General features: G+C 47.6%; 1 protein-coding gene across 4 annotated transcripts in view; it reads left to right on the top strand.

Annotated features, from left to right (window-relative positions):
* KLHL32 (kelch like family member 32) overlaps nucleotides 1-22,718 on the top strand; it is a 218,633-nt gene that overhangs the window by 71,928 nt on the left and 123,987 nt on the right. For all 4 annotated transcript variants that reach the window (XM_060190744.1, XM_060190743.1, XM_060190742.1 and 1 more), the window contains one exon: nucleotides 4,493-4,600. In XM_060190744.1, the coding sequence (XP_060046727.1) occupies nucleotides 4,493-4,600 (108 nt within the window). The remainder of the gene's footprint in view (nucleotides 1-4,492; nucleotides 4,601-22,718) is intronic.

Raw genomic sequence — 22,718 nt, 5'->3', positions numbered from 1 at the left:
GAGCTGTGACGAGTGTAGGTCTCGGCCTGGCCACAGCTCTCCCAAAGACGGGACAGTGAACCAAGGACGAGCCCACAGTGCCGTCTCTCGTGTCTTTGGCAGAACCCCGTCCCATGCGTTGATGGAATGCTGTGGCTTGATATATTTGTTTTTCAGAGTACACTTTTTATTTATTTATAAAAAGGAAACACTGACAAAAACACAGGATAAGAGGGGTACAACCCCACACAGTTCCCACCACCAGAACTCCATATCCCATCCCCTCCCCTGATAGCTTTCCTATTCTCTATCCCTCTGGGAGCATGGACCCAGGGTCATTGTGGGATGCAGAAGGTGGAAGGTCTGGCTTCTGTGTTTGCTTCCCCGCTGAACATGGGTGTTGACAGGTAGATCCATACTCCCAGGCTGCCTCTGTCTTTCCCTAGTGGGGCAGGGCTCTGGGGAAGTGGAGCTCCAGGACACATTGGTGGGGTTGTCAGTCCAGGGAAGTCTGGTTGGCATCATGTTGGCATCTGGAACCTGGTGGCTGAAAAGAGAGTTAACACACAAAGCCAAACAAATTGTTGACGAGTCATGGACCTAAGGGCTGGAATAGTGCAGATGAAGAGTTGGGGAGTCTCCATTTTGTAGATAGCTAGTAGGCATATTTTAGCTCTATTCCAAAGGGCCTGTGGCTATACTAGTTTTTTCCCCCCAAGCCTGAAATCTGATATGCAGGTGGATCCTAGGGGAGATGTCCGGGGAGATGATGTCATGGCTGGAAAAAGAACCGAGAGTACACGTCCATTTATAATTTTCTTGAGGGTTACTGGTGTAAAGAAGAGTTACTGAGGCATGGGTGTAATATCTCTTCTCTCAATGATAAGTTTCTATCAAACATCTTGCCCCTGACCTCGTTCCTCTCCCACCATCAGGCCCCAGGACCCCCAGCCTTCCTTGACTTCCTTCCCCAGAGTCTTTCTCTTTGGTGAAATACACAGACCCAGTCTGTGCTGTAGGATGTTTTCAGTCACACAATCCATGTTTCTTAAGTTTAGATTATGCCTGGCATCGTCTACTCTGTGAGCGTGTGCATGCTGTTCTGTTCTGTTTTTAACAGAACTTTTCTTTTTTATTACTGATTGAACAATGATGAACAAGATTATAACGGGTATAGGTCCATACAGTTTCTGCCACCAGAGTTCATGGCCCACTTCTGCACTGAAAGTTTCCCTAGTCTTTATCCCTCTAGGAGTATGAACCCAAATTCTTTTTTAAAATTTTCTTTATTTTTTTTAATTAATTATTTATTTATTGGATAGAGATAACCAGAAATTGAAAGGAAGGGGGGATAGAGAGGGAGAGAGACTAAGAGACACCTGCAGCCCTGCTTCACCACTTGTGAAGCTTTCCCTTGCAGGTGGGGACCAGAGGCTTGAACCTGGGTTCCTGCACACTGTAACATGTGTGCTCAACCAGGTGCACCACCACCTGGCCCCTGGACCAAAATTCTTCATGGGGAGCAGAAGGTGGGAGTTCTGGCTTCTGTAATTGCTTCTCCATGAACATGGGTGTTGGCAGATGGACCCACACCCCCAGCCTGTCTCTGTCTTTCCCTAGTGGGGCAGGGCTCTGGGGAGGGACATCTTCCTAAGTATTTAGCTTTGAACGCATATGTATTTGGTGTATATTTTTCTTTTTATCATTGGCTACTATTTTATATCCCAGTGTCTAAAGCACCTTACATCCAGAAAATTTGTTCTTACGTTGAACGAATCATTTCTGCTTATGACAAGGCACCTGGGCATTAAGCATAGGTGGGTTTTTGAAGAGTATGCCTGGTCATTCCTTCCTGAGTGCTCCTTTCTTACTGCCTGCGTGCAATGCTTAAGTTCACAATGAGCGAGGAAGACAAGATGCCCACCTTCACGGAGCTTAGCGTCTGCTTCTTCAACAATCCCCAGGCTAACTGACAGTCCCGCTGATCTTAGCGCTGCTTTGGCTCCGAAGGAAGCTTTGTCCTTTCCTGGGACTCAGGCGCTGTTTTGCAGCCTGCCAGCCTGGACAGCCAGTGTCTCCTCAAACAGCATCTTATTTTGTGAACTTTTTCTTTTTTTTTATTTTAATATTTATTTATTTCCTTTTGTTGCCCTTGTTGTTTTACTGTTGTAGTTATTGTTGCTGTCGTCATTGTTGGATAGGACAGAGAGACATGGAGAGAGGAGGGGAAGACAGAGAGGGGGAGAGAAAGACAGACACCTGCAGACCTGCTTCACTGCCTGTGAAGCGACTCCCAAGCAGGTGGGGATCCGGGGCCTCGAACCCGGATCCGTACACCGGTCCTTGCGCTTTGTGCCACCTGCGCTTAACCCACTGTGCTATTGCCCGACTCCCTCATGAACGTTTTCTATGCCATTAGTGCAGGTAATCACTCTGCTGTTGGAGTCATTTCTGGCACTTTCCGTATCCAGCACTGATGGGGAGCAGCTGGCCAACATACCAGCTGCAGTTTCAACCCCGGCGCTCTGAGAAGTGACCATTAGTGTGAGGAATGTTAGAAATGGAAGCACCAATATAATTTCAAAAGCTAAAACCAAAAACAACTAAATTTTTTCCAAGTCCATTTTTTTAAACCTCTGTAACATGTATTTAATTTTTTATTTGTAATTGATAATGGGTTACAAGATTGTAAGGTCAGAAGGTTCAGGTTTATCTTTAAAAATCATTCATTTATTTTTTTATTGGGTAGAGACAGAGAAATTGAGAGGAAAGAGGGAGAGAGAGAGAGAGACAGAGAAACATCTGCAGCACTGCTTCACTACCTGTGAAGCTTTCCCCTGCAGGTGGGGACTGGGGGCTTGAACCTGGGTCTCTGTGCATTGTAATATGTGTATGCAACCAGATGCAAGACCACCTAGCTCTGGGTCCAAGTTCTTTAAAGAGATGATAAGAGGTCTAGAAGCCAGGCCGTGGAGGTAACATAATGGTTCAGCAAATGGCCTTCATGTTAGAGGCTCCAAGGTCCTACATCAGTCCCCAGCACCATCAGCCAGAGCTGAGCAGGGCTCTGGTATCTTTCTCTCTGTATATGCCACTCTCTTATTAAAATAAAATAAATTAGCAGTCGGAAAGTGGTGTACCAGGTTAAGCGCACGTGGTGCTAAGCACAAGGGCCCATGCAAGGATCCCGGTTCAAGCTCCCGGCTCCCCACCTGCAGGGGCGTCGCTTCACGGGCGGTGAAGCAGGTCTGCAGGTGTCTGTCTTTCTCTCCCCCTCTTTGCCTTCCCCTCCTCTCTCAGTTTCTCTCTGTCCTGTCCAACAACAACAGCAACAACACTGGAAAAAAATGGCTGCTAGGGGCAGTGGATTCTAGTACCAGCACCGAGCCCCAGCAATGACCTTGGAGGGAAAAATAAAAATAAAAAATAAAATAAAACCAATAACAACTAAAAAGATAACTCTAAAAGCAAATATAAAATTATTTACATTGATTTATCTGTTTTGTTGCTTTTGCATTTTAAGCTTTGGAATTTCAGATCTTCTTCAGCTGTATAAGAAGAGTCTACTCAATACTAATGCCCACTTCATGAAAGCTTTCTTACCTGTAGCCACACTTGCTCCCTTTCTCTCCGTTTATTCCAAAATAAGCCAACATTGATAGTTGTACCATAATAATAAACAAATGTCATGGTTACTATAAAATACAAACTTAGGGCTTTCCGTATGTCCGGTATTGTCATATGTTTTATATATGCAGCCATATAATTTTTAAGCTTTATTTTTATTATTATTATATTATTAGCGGCTCTATATTGATTTTCAAAATTGTGAGATCATAGGGGTATGATTCCACACGGTTCCACCACCAGAGTTCCCTGTCCCATCCCCTCCATTGGAAGCTTCCCTATTCTTTATCCCTCTGGAGGATGGACCCAGGATATTTAGGGAGTGAAGAAGCCTGGAGGTCTGGCTTCTATAACTGCTTCTCCACTAGACATGGGTGTGTCTGTCTTTCCCTGGTGGGGCAGGGCTCTGGGGAGGGAGGCTCCAGGACACATGACGGGGTCGTCTGCCCAGGGAAGTCAGGTTGGCATCATGGTAGCATTTGTCATTTGGTGGCTGAAAAGCATTAAGATATAAAGCAGGACAAATTGTTTAATAAACAGGAACCCGAAGGGAGGAATAGAGCTGTGAGGTTAGGGGTCTTCTTGTGGGAAGAAGCTGGGAAATCTATTTTAGGTATGTTCCAAGGGCCCATGACTTTAGTAATTTTTTTTCCTGAGCCCAACAGCTCACATGCAGATGGGTTAAATGTATAGTCTGGGGAGATGGTGTCAGAGTGGAGAGTGGGACTAGAAATAGAAAGCTGGGTCAGGACAGAGAGCAGCTCCCAAATAGGAGGAAAGTCGACAAGTTCTTTACTGTTTATTTGATTTCCTTTATTTCAGATTTTAATGCCTTGCTTCTTAGCTGCGGGTAACACTGTCTCTCTTCCTTTCTCTCCTCTTTCAGGCAATGTTCAGCCTTTGCATGGTGGAGAGCGGGGCTGATGAGGTGAATTTGCACGGTGTCACCAGCCTTGGCCTGAAGCAGGCTCTGGAATTCGCTTACACAGGGCAGGTATGGTCCAAAACACAACCTCAGCGTCTCCATGTTTTCACTGCACCTAGCCAGAGGGCACTGCTCTTGAGGCACGAGAGTCAGTTATTTTCTCGTTATTGATTTTATTGCTCAAAAAGTTCTAACCTTACAGGCCCAGGTGATGGAGCCCCCGGTTAAGCACACACATTACACTGTGCAGGGACCCAGGTTCAAGCCCCTGGTCCCCACCTGCAGGGGGAAAGCTTCATGAGTGGTGAAGCAGGTCCAGGTGTCTCACTGTCTCTCAACCTATCTTCCCCCTCCCACCTCAATTTCTCTCTGTCTCTATCCAATAATAAGTAAATTTTAAAAAAGTCTTCGAAGGGGCCGGATGGTGGTGCACCTGGTTAAGTGTACATGTTACGTTGAACAAGGATCTGGGTTCAAGCCCCTGGTCCCCACCTGCAGGGGGAAAGCTTCATGAGTGGTGAAGCAGGACTGCAGGTGTCTCTCTGTCTTTCCCTCTCTATCTCCCCCTCCCCTCCCAATTTCTCTCTTTCCAATAAAAAATAAAAAGTAATAAAAAATTTCAAAAAGTTTTAACCTGATTTCATAGTGATGAAGTTGAGCACAGCAAGTTGATTGTGACTATGATCCAGTGACCCCAAAGCATTTCAGTCTTAGAGCCTGTGGGCACAATCTAGTGATCACCTGGGAGAGAACTGACATTGTTAGCGACAACACTGAACTGCTCAGTCCTGGCCGCACTGGCTTATTGAGATCGAAAGAGGAAGCCTGGCATCATGGACTCTTGTTCTTCACGACAGATCATGGTCTCGGGTGTTTAGAGTAAAGTAATGATGCCATCTCCTTTGCCGTAACTTGAACAGAACTTGAAGGCATCGTGTTGAATCAGACAAGCCAGAAAGAGCAGGGCTGAATGACCTCACTCATAGGCTGTGGGACAGAGAGGGAGAGCACAGGGTGCAACTTGGGTCAGGTGAGGGCTAACACAGCAGCAAAGGACTCTGGGGAGGAGGGGAGAGGGTGGGAGGGAGGAGCCTCGGAGTCCTGGTGAGTGCCTGTCTTGCAGACACCTATCTGGGGAGATGCAAGTTGTGCCTAGGAGCAAACAGCTGTACTCTAAACTAGTAAGCCCCAAACAAGAAAGAACAGAGAGACAGAGAGAGAGAGAGAGAGAGAGAGAGAGAGAGAAGGCCATCGGTTGAAGGCTTAATGTCCTCGTGACAACACCTGGTGTAGGGCTTAAAGGGCTCCCCAGAGGACACCCACGTTTTCATCTGAGAACGACCTGACCAACTCAGCCTAAATATCGTCTCACTCTCTGGCTTCATCCCCTCCAGACCCTGTGCAGGGTCTTCTGTGCTGCCCCGGAGTTGGTCGGCTTCTAAATTCTGCTTCTAAGCCTTCTGTTTTGATCATCACATTAGGTTCGCTTGTATTACTTATGACATGGTCTAGTTACATAATCACTGTTTTACCTGGGTCCCGCCCTGCCTGCAGGGTATTGGTTTCATCCCCACTGGTTAGATGGAAGCTTTCTGTATTCTGTTCACACTCTTTTTTTGCTCCGCCCCCTCTCCTAGTCATTTCCTTTCCCTTGTCACTTCCGGTGAAGAGATACATAAAAGGTGATGTATCTGATTGATAAACGAGATACTGCTTCCCAGCTCAGCCGTGAGTCCCTGGTCGTCTGTCTCCCACCCGCGAAGCTAGACCGGCAACTGGTGCCCCGAACTGGGACCGGCAAATGGCGCCTTGAACAGGGACTGGCACCCCGGGGGACCCCTTTGTCTGGTCAGGCCCACATTCAGCTGCAGAGGGAGGCGTCTCCATCATGGTGAGGATACAGCAGGGTCAGAAACGAGGGTGGTCAGTGTAAAGCCTCACACCGGAAGTGCTGCTTGGGGAATGCTGAGACATCCTCACAGTGCAAAGGGTCATCTTGCTGTCTGCTTTGCATTTCTCCGTCAGTGACCTTGAGAACCTGCTGCCTGGTTGAGCGGCCCTCTGGGTCTCTTCCTCGTGAGGTTTCTGTCCGTGTCCTACCTCATTTTCTAGTGGAGTTGTTTGTGTTTTGGTGCTCAGTCTACGAGCTCTTTCTGTGTCCTGGTTACCAGCCCATTCTTTATCTGAATTGCTCTGGTCACAGCATTTCTCTCCTGCTGCAGGTGTCTTTCTGTTTGGGAGGTGGTGTCCTTTCTTGTGCAGATGGATTTCAGTTTGATGTAGTCCAGATGATTTATGGTTGGTTTCTTTTTTTCTGTGCTGTTGAATTTAAATCCTTGAAAATATTTTTGGAGCATAGATTATGAAAATGTTTGCCAATGATTTTTTTCTCTATGTATTTGATACTTGCTGGTCTGATGTCCATGTTTTGATCCACTTTCAGTTGACTTTGTGCATGGTCACATGTGGTGATCCAGTTCCATCTGTTTGAATGTTTCAATCCAATTTTCTAAACACCCCCTGTTCAAGACACTTTCCATTCTGCATTTAATATTTTGGGCCCCCTTTTCAAAAGTAAGTTGTCCATAGGCATGGGGGCTTAGTTCTGGGATTTCAGTTATATTCCACTGGTCAGTGTGTATAATTTTGTCCCCGTACCAGACAGTTTTAATTACAGTAGCTCTGTAGTGTAGTTTGAGCTCAGGAAGTTATTGCTGGGGCTCAGTGCTGGCACTATGAATCCACTACTTCTGGAGGACACTTTGTCCATTTTATTGGATAGGATAGAGAAATTGAGAGAGGAGAGGAGAGGAGGGAGAGAGGAAGAGAGACAGAGAGACACCTGCAGACCTGCTTCACTGCTTGTGAAGCATTGCCCTTGCAGTAGGACCTTTCTGTCTGTCTTTTAAACAGTAAACAGCTGTGAGGAATCCTGCCATCCCACTGTGACAACGCTGCTCTCGTTGAAGTACAGCCAATGACCAAGGTGGTTCTGGATCTGTGTTGAGCCAAGCTTGAGTCAAACCAGTCGTGCTGATTTCAAAGGCATCGGTCCATCTGCTGATGTTAAGTGAAGTGAGGTTTTTATGTCTTGCTGAAGGAAGCAAACAAGTGTTTGGACTCCTTTTTATATATAAGCCTGGTGCTCTGGAGAGACCCAATCTGCTCTTCTTTTGAGATTTGTATTTTATTTGATGGAACACAGAGGGATCTCAAGAGGGAAAGGAGATAGAGAGGGAGAGATGGAGAGACACCTGCAGCCCTGTTTCACCACTTTTGAAGCTTCCCACCTGCAGGTGGGGACCAGGGCTTGAACCCAGGTCCTTGCGCACTGTAATGTGTGCACTTAATTAGGTGTGCCACAGCCTGGCCCGTGTTTGAACTCTTGAGAGAGTCCATAGTGGATATATATATATTTACAACAATCAGAGATAGCACTGTCTGTATCCACCTATATCTGCTCCTGAGAGCTGATTATACGTTTCGCAGTTGTAGTACACATAGTATGAAAGGCAAGTAGTTTAAGTGTCTTAAGGTTGTCACGGTGGGTAGAGAGATGAGAAGTGCAGAGTGGGTGTGATGAATGAGTGCTGCAGGGTGTGACACGTTCCTCCCACAGACTTCTTTAAAGCATAGCTTTCTTAAAATTGCGCTACAAATCGCATCCTGAGATTTTTAAAGAGGAGGCAGACTTTTCCCTCAGGACTAATACATGCTCTGGAAATGCATTCCCTCTCCTCATCAGAAAGCACAGACAGCAAGGTCATACCCTTCCTGTAGGCATACTGTGTGGCACGCCTTGGGCTGTGTCATGGCCCTGTGGGCACACTCGCACAGCCAGACACAGCGGGCTCAGCCACAGAGGACAAAGGAGCCAGGCGGCTCAGACCAAGAGGGAGACGGGACTGAGCCTGAGACAGGCGACGTAGCTCACGGGGACAGGGCGTTGTTTTGCCATGTGCATGGCCCAGGTATGCACCTGGGTCCCGCCTCAGGAGAGGAAACTTTGGTACTGTGGTCTCTTTCACTCTCCTTTTATTGAAAGAGAAGAGAAGAGACAGATAGAGAAGATACTCCTATTCCATGGAGGACCAGAGCATCTACCTCATGACCTGCCACCCTCAAGTCTCCTCACTTTCCAAATCAAGTCTGGAGTTTGATTTGTGCTTCAGCCAAGTCTGGAGAAGAAACAGTGTGACAGAGATGGGCAGAGATTTCTGAAATCCCTTTATTGACTCTGCCGTGGGTAGAGCGTGAAGAAATTTTGTGAAGGGAGATAAGCCAAAGAGAAGAATTAATATGGGGAGATCGCACTCGTAGGCAGAACTTAGGAACGAAGGACGGATGCCACAGCTGAGCCATGTTCTGGTCTGTCCTAACTCTCTCTCATTCCTTTTCTTCTCTCACATATAAATAAACAAGTAAACAAACCTTTAAAAATTATTCCTTGGGGCTTTGGGGTGGCACATCCAGTTAGGTGCACACGATACTAAGTGCAAGGGCCACACAATAATAATAACTGAAATATTGACAAAGACACATTTATCTTGATAAGTACGTGGACTTTCCCCTTGATCCACCAGGAGAGCGAGGCTGGGGGCTGTTCAGGCTACTCTGCTCTTGGAACAGCTCTTAACTAAATAAGCAGTCTGTCCGTCTGACTCAGATCCATATCAGGCTTGACAACAGACGGCCACTTTACTAACTTACAGTGAAGTTACCACAGAGTGTAAACCACACATGCAAATTACTTTAAACTTTAACCATTTTTTTAATGTATTTATTGGGGATTAACGTTTACAGTCCACAGTAAAATACAGTAGTTGGGACATGTGTAACATTCCCCAGTTTTCCACATAACAATTCAGCCCCCACTACGTCCTCCTCCGCCATCATGTTCCAGGGCCTGACCCCCCACCCCAGAGTCTTTGACTTTGGTGCAATACACCAGCTCCAGTCCAGGTTCGACTTGTGTTTTATCTTCTGATCTTGCTTTTCAACTTCTGCCTTTGAGTGAGATCATCCCATATTCATCCTTCTGTTTCTGATTTATCTCACTTAACATGATTCCTTCAAGCTCCATCCAAGATGGAGTGAAGAAGGTGAGGTGACCATTTTTAATAGCTGAGTAGTATTCCATTGTGTATTTAGACCACAACTAACTCAGCCACTCATCTGTTGTTGGACACCTGGGTTGCTTCCAGGTTTGGCTATTACACATTGTGCTGCTATGAACACAGGTGCACACAGATTTTTTTTGATGGGTGTGCTGGGTGCCTTAGGATCTATCCCCAGGAGAGGAATTGCAGGGTCACAGGGCAGGTCCACTTCTAGTTTTTCTTTTTCTATTATCTTTATTGAATAAGTAATTTTACATAGATTTTTATTATAATTTTTCACTTCTCTGCAATTAGATCAAAGAACATTAACCTGTGAATACACGGTATATATTATTGTTTTTATATGGATTTATTCAAATAAATCCATAGACCCTGAAAAGGAATGTTTGCAATGACCAACTGAACAAGTATTTATAATAACTGTGGATTGACAATATACTTTTCAAATTTTTTCCCTTAGAATAGAACTCTTGAGCCCTCTGGTGGAAGCACTTAGTATTTGTGTGAAGCAATTGCATAAGGAAGTTTTGTAATTTTGAATATACCATGAGGCCATCCTGACCTCCCTCTGCAGACGACCCTGCCAATGTGTCCTGGAGCCTCCGCTCCACAGAGCCCTCCCCCACTAGGGACAGACAGACACAGGCTGGGGGTGTGGATCCACCTGCCAACACCCATGTCCAGTGGAGAAGCAATGACAGAAGCCGGAACTCCCACCTTCTGCTCCCCGTAAAGAATTTTGGTCCATGTTTCCAGAGGGGTAAAGAACAGGGAAGCTTCCAGTGGAGGGGAGGGGACACAGAGCTCTGGGGGTGGGAACTGTGTGGAATTGTACCCCTCTTATCCTACAGTCTTGTCAATCATTATTAAATCAATTAAAAAAATTAAAAAGAACAAAATGTGAGGGGCTGGGTGGTGGCACACCTGGTTAAGTACATGTACAACCATGCACAAGGACCCAGGTTCAAACCCCCGGATCTTACCTTCAGGGGGAAAACTTCATGAGCAGTGAAGCAGGGCAGCAGGCCTCTCTCTCCTCTCTCAGTTTCTCTCTGGTCTATCAGAAAAAATATCAATAAATAAAGTTAGTATTTTTAAAATTTAAAAAAGAAAAAGAAAAAAATTATATGATCATTTTAGGTACTTTCAAGGAACAAAAAAGACATAGCTTGCCAAAAGTAAGTTTGATAATATTTATGTAGCAGGTAGGAAAATGATGCTAGCTTTCAAATGGATGACTTAGTTGGATACATTTACGTCTTTTTTATTTTTTGTACATTGGCTGTCTTAAGAGAGTTTATGACGACTTGCCTTTCTCACAAAGCCAGTTACGGGCCACTTAGACAGCTCCCTTGGAGGCTGGGCTGCCTTGCCGTGTGCAGAGATGGCCCAGCAACACACTGAAGGAAGCTTCTGTGCTGGAGTCTATTTCCCTCTCTGCTGCAGTCGAATAAATAAATGAGCAAATGCCACTTACTTATCTTCAAATTGAGATCCACTAATCCCGCAAATGCTTATCGCTATTGTGTGTTAAGGACTTGTCAAACGTCAGAGATGCTCTGGTTAAATACAGTGAACACCCTGGCTGCCTTCTCAAGCGGACAGTGACTGAATAAGTGAGGTCGGCACAGTGGCTGAACAAGTCGGGTCGGCACACTGACTGAACAAGTCGGGTCGGCACAGTGGCTGAACAAGTCGGGTCGGCACAGTGGCCGAACAAGTCGGGTCGGCACAGTGGCCGAATAATTGAGGTCGGTACAGTGGCTGAACAAGTCGGGTCGGCACAGTGGCCGAATAAGTGAGGTCAGCACAGTGACTAAACAAGTCGGGTCGGCGCAGTGGCCGAACAAGTCAGGTCGGCACAGTGGCTGAACAAGTCGGGTCGGCACAGTGACTGAACAAGTCGGGTCCAGCCACTGAGGTCGGCACAGTGACCGAACAAGTCGGGTCAGCACAGTGGCTGAACAAGTCGGGTCGGCACAGTGACTGAACAAGTCGGGTCGGCACAGTGGCTGAATAAGTGAGGTCGGCACAGTGGCTGAACAAGTCGGGTCGGCACAGTGACTGAACAAGTCGGGCCGGCACAGTGACCGAACTAGTCGGGTTGGCACAGTGGCTGAATAAGTGAGGTCGGCACAGTGGCTGAACAAGTCGGGCTGGCACAGTGACCGAACAAGTCGGGTCGGCACAGTGGCTGAACAAGTCGGGTCGGCACAGTGACTGAACAAGTCGGGTCGGCACAGTGGCTGAACAAGTCGGGTCGGCACAGTGGCTGAACAAGTCGGGTCGGCACAGTGGCTGAACAAGTCGGGTCGGCACAGTGACTGAACAAGTCGGGCTGGCACAATGACCGAACAAGTCGGGCTGGCACAGTGACCGAACAAGTCGGGTCGGCACAGTGACCGAACAAGTCGGGTCGGCACAGTGACCAAACAAGTCGGGTCGGCACAGTGACCGAACAAGTCGGGTCGGCACAGTGACCGAACAAGTCGGGTCGGCACAGTGGCTGAACAAGTCGGGTCAGCACAGTGACTGAACAAGTCGGGCTGGCACAGTGGCTGAACAAGTCGGGTCGGCACAGTGACCGAACAAGTCGGGTCGGCACAGTGGCTGAACAAGTCGGGTCAGCACAGTGACCGAACAAGTCGGGCCGGCACAGTGACTGAACAAGTCGGGTCGGCACAGTGACTGAACAAGTCGGGTCGGCGCAGTGACCGAACAAGTCGGGCTGGCACAGTGACCGAACAAGTCGGGTCGGCACAGTGACTGAACAAGTCGGGTCAGCACAGTGGCTGAACAAGTCGGGTCGGCACAGTGGCTGAACAAGTCGGGCCGGCACAGTGACCGAACAAGTCGGGTCGGCACAGTGACTGAACAAGTCGGGCTGGCACAGTGGCTGAACAAGTCGGGTCGGCACAGTGGCTGAACAAGTCGGGCTGGCACAGTGGCTGAACAAGTCGGGTCGGCACAGTGGCTGAACAAGTCGGGTCGGCACAGTGGCTGAACAAGTCGGGTCGGCACAGTGGCTGAACAAGTCGGGTCGGCACAGTGGCCGAACAAGTCGGGCTGGCACAGTGGCTGAACAAGTCGGGTCGGCACAGTGGCCGAACAAGTCGGGCTGGCACAGTGGCTGAACAAGTCGGGTCGGCACAGTGGCTGAACAAGTCGGGCTGGCACAGTGGCTGAACAAGTCGGGTCGGCACAGTGGCTGAACAAGTCGGGTCGGCACAGTGGCCGAACAAGTCGGGTCGGCACAGTGGCCGAACAAGTCGGGTCGGCACAGTGGCCGAACAAGTCGGGTCGGCACAGTGGCTGAACAAGTTGGGTCGGCACAGTGACTGAACAAGTCGGGTCGGCACAGTGGCTGAACAAGTCGGGTCGGCACAGTGGCCGAACAAGTCGGGCTGGCACAGTGACCGAACAAGTCGGATCAGCACAGTGACTGAACAAGTCGGGTCGGCACAGTGGCCGAACAAGTCGGGTCGGCACAGTGGCCAAACTAGTCGGGTCGGCACAGTGGCTAAACAAGTCGGGTCGGCACACTGGTGTGTTTGTGGCGATGCATCGCCCGGTGCCCCGGGGCTCCTGTGTGGAGCCCCATGAAGCCCTGAGGCCGCCTGCCACTGCAGCAGGTGCACTGGCTCCGAGCAGAGAATGAGGTGACTCAGCACAGGGCAGCTGCCTGCCAGGAAGGAGTCCCGGGGTCTGGCACAGCCTCTACCACACTGAGAAAATACCACTCCCGGGGTTTCACCTTCCTCCCAATCTGTCCATCTCTCTGTCAGAAAGGGTTGACCTGGAATAGCCCAGGCTACAACAGGAAAGGAAAAAGAGAAAGGGGAGTGAAGGAGCCTGGGAACTACCTGAAAAGTATGAGTTTAATTTTTACATTGCGAGGAGAAACAGAGCCACTGTGTGCATGGTAGCGGAACAGGTAACAGCTCCTGACGTGTCCATGGGTCACTGTGTCATCACATGTGGAGGTGAAGAAGGTAAGGCTGCTGCACCTGCACTGGGATGTCAGAGTTCCGAGTGCCGGCAATACCAAAGGATGCTGAGGGTGGGGCCAGCCAGAATGCTCATCATGCTGGTGGGAAGACGGTGTGGAGCCCTCACTTTGGAGGACGACATGATGGCTTCTGACAAAGCCAGACATGTGCTCGTCACAGACTCCAACACCACTGTCCTTGGCTTCTACTCCAGGGAAGTGGGAATGCAGAATGCAGATCCATGTGGAAAGTGTACACACATATTTATAGCAGCGTTAGCCGTGACTCGCCAAACTTGGAAACAGCCAAGATGTCCTGCAACAGGGTAAACTATCCTCGATGGTGGAATAGTACTTGGCCAGAAAAAGTAATAGCAGGGTCCAGGCGGTGATACACCTAGTTGAGCGTACATGTTACAGGGCGCTAGGACCCAGGTTCAAGCCCCTAATCCCCACCTGCTGGGGGAAAGCTTCACGAGCGGTGAAGCAGGGCCACAGGTGTCTCTCTGTCTCCCCTTCCTCTCTCAGTTTCTCTCTGTCTCTATCTAATAATAATGTAAATATTAAATACTAAAATTGTTCTTCTGAAACCATTCTTAGCTCTCACATAGAAAAGCCTGTTAACAAGACTCGTGTTGGTAGCTCTATCTGGATAACTAACAGGTATCACCAACTGAACATGTCCTCACAGGAATATTTGATGTCCTCTCCAGATTAATTTTTTCCTTTGTTTTTCTCTTGTTAGTTGGCCAAAACCTAGACTCTGGGACCAGAACAAGCAGATAAGGTGTTACACTTGTTTCTGGTATCTGCAGTGGAAGGTGCTTAGAACCCCGTGAGTGCTCAGAAAAGCTTGATTCCTAACGGGCAAGTTTCTCTGTCTTCAGTTTCTTTTCTTTATTATTATTATTTTTATTTATCGGATAGAGACATCCAGAAATCGAGAGGGTAGGGGGAGGTAGAGAGGGAAATAGAGAGACACCCGCAGCCCTGCTTCACCACCCGTGAAGCTTTCACCCTACAGGTGGGGACCGGGGTCTCAAACCCGGGTTCTTGAGCGCTGTAACATGTGTGTGAAGCAGGTGCGCCACCCCCCGGCCCCCTGTCTTCCGTTTCTTCACCTGTGTTGCAGGGAAAGCATTCGTCTTAAGGGTTAGGAGTTAGGAGGGCTTGCACAGGACAGAGTCCATATGAAGTCCACATGAAGTCACCTCTTACGGGACCGGGGACTTGGTAGGCAGTGCATGAAGACCAGAAATAAGGCTCCTTGTGAAGCAGCTTTATCTCTCATGGAACTGCTAAGAGCCCAAGTATTTTCCGTTCTCGCAGTCTTGCAGACATGCCAGGTGTCCTGGGCATTTCACACGAGTTGTCCTGTGGCGCTCTTCGGCAAGTCTGTGGGTGCTACAGAAGCCGCCTCCCTCTGCTAGCTGGGGACACGCCAGTGATGGCCATGCGCCTTCACTCAGTGCCACGGGCATTCTTTCACGTCCATTCTGCTTTATCTTACTCCCATGAGTGATTTACAAGATCATACTTTTACTTCCATTTTTTATGGATAAGATACAAGAAAGTCCCCCAAATGGACATGGACTTAAACATTGGATATGAACGATTTCTTCTTATGAAGAATTATTCAGGGGGCCGGGTGGTTGCGCACCGGGTTGAGCACACATGTCACAGTGCACAAGGACCCAGGTTCGAGCCCCTGGTCCCCACCTGCAGGGGGAAAGCTTCACGAGTGGTGAAGCAGGGCTGCAGGTGTCTCTCAGTCTCTCTCCCTCTCTCCCTTCCTCTCAATTTCTGGCTGTCTCTATCCAGTAAATAAATAAAGATAATGAAAAAATTAACAAACAAACAAAAGCATTACTCCATGGGTTCCCTCGATGAAGTCAGCACCAGATGCCCAGCTCCACTGGAGTAATTCCTGTGCCATCTGGAGCCTCTGCCTTGACCTGCTGTCTCCACTCCAGCACACAGCACTGTCACGGTCACTGTCATAGCCACCAGTAGGTGGACCCTGACATCAGCCCTGCTCATTCTTTTAGAAACGCTCTGGTTTTGGCGATTAATATTTGAAAGTGATGTTTCCTCTTTGGTCATGCTAGCATTGTCAGAGATTAGCTCTGCTGTGAAGGAACCCACTTTATTAATGAAACTCTGTGGGGTGAAGCCTGTGTTCACACTCGAAAGAACACTTGTTATAAAAGTAAGTCTTAATAATTAATTTGGTTTTTCTTACAACCTGTAATGACCTTCATGTTTCATTATATCTAGCTGTGGGGACAGTCTCTTTATCCAAAGTGTGTTCCGCCTTTTTGAAATAATTAGGCCATATTTTAAGGTAACGTAAGTAAGTGTAATTTATCTTTACATTTTGTTAAATAATATATTTCATCAATTTAAACATAATGAAAAAAACCTTATTGGAAATGACTAGCTGACAGAGCTATTCATCTTAGAGCTTTGAAATGCCACAGCCGTGCTAATTCAGGGAGGCCCAAAGGAAAATGGATCTGCTCATATAATAGGAAGGTGTTCTTTTTAATGTGGAGAATTACTTCTTCTGTTTCTTCTATAAAATGAGCATCCCTAGCCTAATGAGGCTGCAAAGCTCTCTGCCCATGACTGTTTAAGCACTAATTAGTCAACAGTTTAAAAATCACATCTGAAAGCTGGAAAGAGAGTCTAATGGTTACGCAAAAAGCCTTTCACGCTCGAGGCGCCAAGTGCTCTGGGTTCAACACCCAGTGCCACCATCAGTCAGAGCTGACCGGTGCTCGGGTTGAGATAAGAAGAGCACGGGGCAGGGGGGTTGCACTTGCCACCTGCTTTCTCGGTCTTAAGGCCCAGCTGCGAGTGTTCATCATTTTCCCACGTGTCCTGAAATAGGAGAGGAAGAACCGGTTTCAGCAGCGACAGTTCTGGAGTGGAAACTTGGCTAAATCGCATTAAGGGTCATAAATGGAAGCTTGAGGGTGGGGTGTGGTGCTCTCATGAGGCCTATCTGTGTCCTAGTCTGGCCTGAGGTTTCCCTCGCTACTTTAGAGGAAGCCATACAACCTTGAAAACTTGGAACAAATCCTATCAGCTTGTGAAGGGAAACAATGAATCCTACACTGATTTCTACACTTTTCTTTGCTTTTCTGAACATGTATTTTGTTTACTTCTTCTCTTTCACATACTAGTAGATGGAAAATTAGGAAAAATTGGTTGCTTATTCCTGAATTGAAAATAGTACTTTTTAAACATTTGATCTGTGTGCTTAAAATTTGTCTAAGAGTATTGTGTTTGCAGAGATCCAAAAGTCATCTCACAAAATTGTGACTTGAGGAATCAGTCGTCAAATCTTGAAGTGGGGAGCTATCAGATATGCATGCTTGGAGCCCCTGGGGTTGTAGGTTCAACCCTCAGCACCACCATGTCAGGGCTGAACAGGGCCCATAGACATTCTCCCCCTTCCCCATCCCCCCAAAAATAACTAGTCTGGGGCCAGGTGGTGGCACACCCAGAAGGGTACAGATGTCAGTGTGACTTGGAGCCCCGGGCTTGTTTCTCTCGATGTCTGTGGTAATTAGGAATGCCAGGAGATCAGTCACAGTTGTAAGTTAGCGTGGGCAAAGGAATTTGGCTTAAAGTTGAGTCCTGAAGAATAGGTAGTTCTGTGCTGCTGCTGTTCTCTCCTGAAGCCACTCAGAGAGGTGAGGAAGGGCCTTCAGAGTGGAGGAAGGGTGTCTTCTCCGAGGTGAGGAAAGGCCTTCAGAGTGGAGTGTCATTAAGGTTCGGGCTGGCTTCACAGGCAGGTAACAGAGATGACCAGAGACACACGGCTGAGCTGAGAATCTGCAATTTAATCTTTATTCACGAGCGGGCAAATCACCACACCATGTGCTTCCCCATCTTTCTCCTCCGGCCGCTGCTGCGGCGACTCTGGAAATCCGTAGGGGTTCTGGGGGTGGGGACAAAGAGAGGCGCGAAACTAGCAGGGCTAAACCACAATCTCCCAGAGGTGGGGGGAAGGAGACCAAACCAATACCAACAATTCCCCCTTTTCTTTTTAACTAAATGACCACAGTATCAGGGGTGTGGGGTGAACAGAAACCTATATCGTACAGGCATTTTCAAAAAAGAAATTGGCACAAACATGGAGAAACATGTAAGCGGACAACAAGAACCAGTGTGCTGCCAAGGGAGGACCTGAGGGGGCCATTTTTTGCCTCTGTGGGCAAATCTTTATCAGCTAAAGAACCTTTGCTGCCTCTGGGGGCTTTTGCCTCAACAGGCATTTTTTTTTCTCTGTGGGCATTACCTAGCATGGGGGCAGGGGTATGGCCTAGAGTCCCGAGGCAGCTGGCTGCAGTCAGTCTTTGAGAAACCCAGCAGCATAAAGGGAAGCTGCTAGTTTTGTGCAGAGTGTCCCAGAGGTGTACCAGTGAGTCCGATAGAAGTGCCAGTCCAAAGCAGATGTCCACAGAAGAATACCAGGGGGTGGAACATTGTATGAGGAAGGTCAGCTGCTGGATTCCACTTTTCTGTAGAGAACTTGACAGCTGCAATTTACTTACTATGAAACAAAACTTGTAGCAGGTTAGAAATGTATCACAATTGATAACTCTATTACAATTGGAAGTCTTTTTTAGTATGATTTTAAGGTTGTTTAAAGTTTAAACAATAGAATGTGGAAAGGTAAACATAAGAACCATGGAAGAAAAAAGCCTCATGCATGAGAATCATTAGCATAACCATAGCGCAATCTAACGTTTCTAATTGAGAAGGATTTTGAGAGTTTTACATATCAACAACATCTTTTTAACCTTTTGTTACACCCATTCAAGACGGAGACACACCCTAGGTGTGCGCAGGGTTTTTTTAGACCAACTCAGTTAAAATATATTGATTTTTAACTAATTTTTACCTCAGACTTTAAATGTAAGTTAATTTTATCTTTATGAGAATTATGTTGAAACCCTTTTTCATTTAACTCTGGTAAGAATATAGCCTTAAAGTTATATTTTTAACCTTAAAGTTAATGTTTACCAAACTTTAAACACACACGTAAACATGGTCATTAATACACAAGGAGAGAAACCTTTGATACGAAGACATATCATTTTAAACACGAATTTAGATCTGTTCTTAGTTGTTGGGGGGGGGTCACCATCTGGAGGTGGCCTCCCGCGCAGCTCCACTTCTAGGAATTGTAGGTTGCAGTCTCTGGACGAATCTCTGCGTGTTCTAGCTCATCTGTCTTCAGACCCAAGTTTGGGATCTCGGCCAGGGGGCACAGTTTCGGCAGGGAGCCCGCGGTCTCTGGGTGGTGCAGGATCTGCCCAGACTTCATAGCAGGAGGGCGGGAGGGCCAGCTGTGCAGAAGGCGTGGGCCGAGGTGCCCGGGGTGGCGGCCATGATAGGCTGCTGCGGCCCTGCCCCATGGCCCTGCCATTTCTGCTGCCCTGCTCCCAGTGGCTGAGCAGCATGGAGGGAGCCCGCGCCCAATGCCCTGCGCCATGTGGCAGCTAGCTGGCTCTTGCAGGTGGACACTGGGTGGAAACCACAGTGTGGCACAGAACGAAATGTTCCAGAAACAGAGAAACAGTCTCGTGAAAAAAGGGCAGAGGCCTTTGGAAACCTCTTCACAAGCAGAAAAGAAGGCCATTGTAGATAGGTAGGCAAAGTCTTCACTTATCTGGGGGGATGCGCAGGTCAGGTCCACATGGGCGACATTTGTTGTTAACGTTCGGGGGCTCCAGCAGGCCGGGCTAGCTTCGCGGTGGTAGACAGAGACTCGAGGACACACGGCTGAGCTGAGAAGCTGCAGTTTAATCTTTATTCACGAGCGGGCAAATCACCACACCATGTGCTTCCCCATCTTTCTCCTCTGGCCGCTGCCGCAGCGACTCTGGAAATCCATAGGGGTTCTGGGGGACGGGGACAAAGAGAGGCGCGAAACTAGCAGGGCTAAACCACAATCTCCCAGAGGTGGGGGGAAGGAGACCAAACCAATACCAACAGTGGAGGAAGGGTGTCTTCTCAGAGAGGTGAGGAAGAGCCTTGAGACTGGAGAAAGGGTGTCGTCTGAATAGGAAAGGGGCGTCTCGTTGACTGGTGAAGGAGCCCCTTGCAACTTCATGGCAGGCTTTTTTTTATTATTATTTTTATTTATAAAAAGGAAACACTGACAAAACCAGAGGATAAGAAGGGTACAACTCCATACAATTCCCACCACCAGAACTCTGTATCCCATCCCCTCCCCTGACAGCTTTCCTATTCTCTATCCCTCTGGGAGCATGGACCCAGGGTCACTGTGGGATGCAGAAGGTGGGAGGTCTGGCTTCTGTCATTGCTTCCCCGCTGAACATGGGCGTTGGCAGGTGGATCCACACTCCCAGCCTGCCTCTCTCTTTCTCTAGTGGGGCAGGGCTCTGGGGAAATGGAGCTCCAGGACATATTGGTGGGGTTGTCTGCCCAGGGAAGTCTGGTTGGCTTCATCATTGTAGCATCTGGAACCTGGTGGCTGAAAGAAGTGTTAACATATAAATCCAAACAAATTGTTGGCTAATCATGAACCTAAAGGCTGGAATAGTGCAGATGAAGATTTGGGGTCTCTGTTTTGGAGACAGCTAGTAGGCCTATTTTAGTTATATTCCAAAGGGCCCATGATGATACTAGTTTCTTTTTTTTCCCCCTGAGCCTGAAATCTGATATGCAGGTGGATCCAAGTTATTGTCTGGGGAGATGATGTCATGGCTGGAAAAGGACCAGAAAGCTGGATCAGGGAAGAGAGTAGCTCCCTAATATGGGAAAGGTGTATAAATATTGTTGACTATAAACCCCATGGATTTGATGTCATCTGGGGCCCATATTCAGCTTAGGAGCCTGTGTGACCTCTGCATCCCTGTAGATCTGAGCTCACATTCTGTGGTCATGAGTAGGAACGTTCCAAGCTGCCCCAATATCAGGACCCATCATCCTCAGGTGTAGCATAGAGTATGTTGTCCAGCCTCCCTTCAGAGGATGGAACATTCTCTACCATTGTTGATACAAGTTGAGAGCAAGGTCCTATGGGGGCCCACAGAGGGATCTATTGTGTTGTTCCTGATTGAGATGACCAGTAACAATGGAGAGAGGGATTTATTCGAGGTCTAGGCCCATCATGTCTGTTTGGGAATCTCAGGACTCCTGGAATAAGGCTCCAGATGATGGGGTGGCCTGGTAGTGACTAAAGAGTCATGGTTAAAGTCTGCCAGTCTCTTGTAAGGCAGGCTTTTTCAATTAGATGGAGCATTATGGATCATGTCACGCAGAGGTACCCTGGGAGGGACTGGTTACGGTCCACACAGGATGGAGTCACAGCGCAGGCTGTGGCAGTGGCCCTGGGCAGAGCACACACGTCACCAAGTCACGTGCCACCAGTCACCATGTGCACAAGTCTAGACCCAGGCCCCTGGCCTGCCTGTAGGGGAGGAAGCTTCATGAGCATTGCGGCAGGGGTGCAGACCCTCTCCCTCTTCCCATGTCATTCTCCCTCTCCATTTCTCTGTCTCTGGACCCACCCCCCAGCAGGAAAGCCTCCGGGAGAGGTAGGTTCAGCACGCAGGCCCTGAGCCCCGGAAACGGTCATCACGGTCATCACGGTCTGTCTCAGGTCGGTCCGGGGAATGAAGGTAGAGGAGAAGCAGGCTGCAGACAAGAGTATTTTTCAGAAAACTGGGAAATTTTATCGACGACTATATATACTGAACCATTAATCCCTCCAATAAAAAAAGAAAAAGAAAAAATATGATATACATCATGAAAAATAGCACTTCTCTCTCAGTCAAAAAATAAAATAGCCATGCTGTCAGTGCTCCTGAACCTAAGAACAGAAAGTTAGAAATTTCTCATTATTATCATTATAGAAAAGACTTTATTCATTAGGAAATGTATTCATTCATGGGGACTTGCTGAACTCTAACTGCTCAGACCAAACACTTTAACACAAACATTGATAAACATTCCCAGAGTTGACAGGCACTAACAGATTGGAGTTTCTGTATTTCATCAGCATCACTAGAGTTATGTTTCTTTCTTAAAAAAAAAAAAGTCAAGTGTTCATTCGAGATGTGGAATTTAGAAAATTATTTTTGTTTTAACCATGGGCGCCACCTTGTGGATAAAAAAATCCCTAGTGAGTTGGTTTTAAAATAAAAATAAATTGATGGCAATTTCTTATAGCTCCATTTTATTATTCATCTTCCGTCATTAATAAATATCTCTTTGGGGGGCCAGGTGGTGGCGCACCTGGTTGAGTGGTCACATTAATGTGCACATGAACCCAGGTTCAAGCCCCCGGTCCCCACCTGCAGGGGGAAAGCTTCACAAGTGGTGAAGCAGGGCTGTAGGTGTCTTTCATCTCTCCCCCTCCATGTCTCCCCTTCCCCTCTCAGTTTATCTCTGTCTCTATCTAATAATAAAAATAAAGAAAAATTAAAGGAAAAATGAGTGAAGAAGAAAGTTAGAGAGCAAAAACCAAGGAGAAAATCAGAGTAGTCCTGGCTGGGTGTCCTGGAGCAGGGTGGCAGAGGAGGGCGGAGAGTTAGACTGTTAAGTGGAAAACTGAGAAATGTTACACATGTGCCAACTTCTGTTTTTTACTGTCGACCGACCATAAACCATTAATCCCCCAATAAAGGAAAATAAATAAATCTGAACTTTAAAATACACAAATGAATTCCTTGATCACTGTTCTGTGGGATACCAGAGAAGGACCTTAGGCTCTAAACTGCCTTCCCCACCCAACTGCTGTCTGTAGTTTTACACAGAAATGAAGGGAGAGGAGGTCAAGACACCAGCTACTGTTCGACCAGCCGTGGGGCCCCTTGGTGCTGTCACATGGAACCCAGGACCTAGTCGGAGCCCTCATAGATGGTGAGGCACCTACCTTCCCCGCCAAGCCACCTCCCAGGCTCCATCTGTAACTTTTATGCACAGATTCATCATTCTTGAATGACAGCTATGCAGTGAGAATTACTTATTTTTTTTTTCCTCCAGGATTATCGCTGGGGCTCAGTGCCTGCACCACGAACCCACTGCTTCTGGA

The sequence above is a fragment of the Erinaceus europaeus genome, chromosome 4, assembly GCF_950295315.1.
Source record: "Erinaceus europaeus chromosome 4, mEriEur2.1, whole genome shotgun sequence".
NCBI classification, from domain to species: Eukaryota; Metazoa; Chordata; class Mammalia; order Eulipotyphla; family Erinaceidae; genus Erinaceus; species Erinaceus europaeus.
This window is presented reverse-complemented; position numbering and strand designations above follow the sequence as displayed.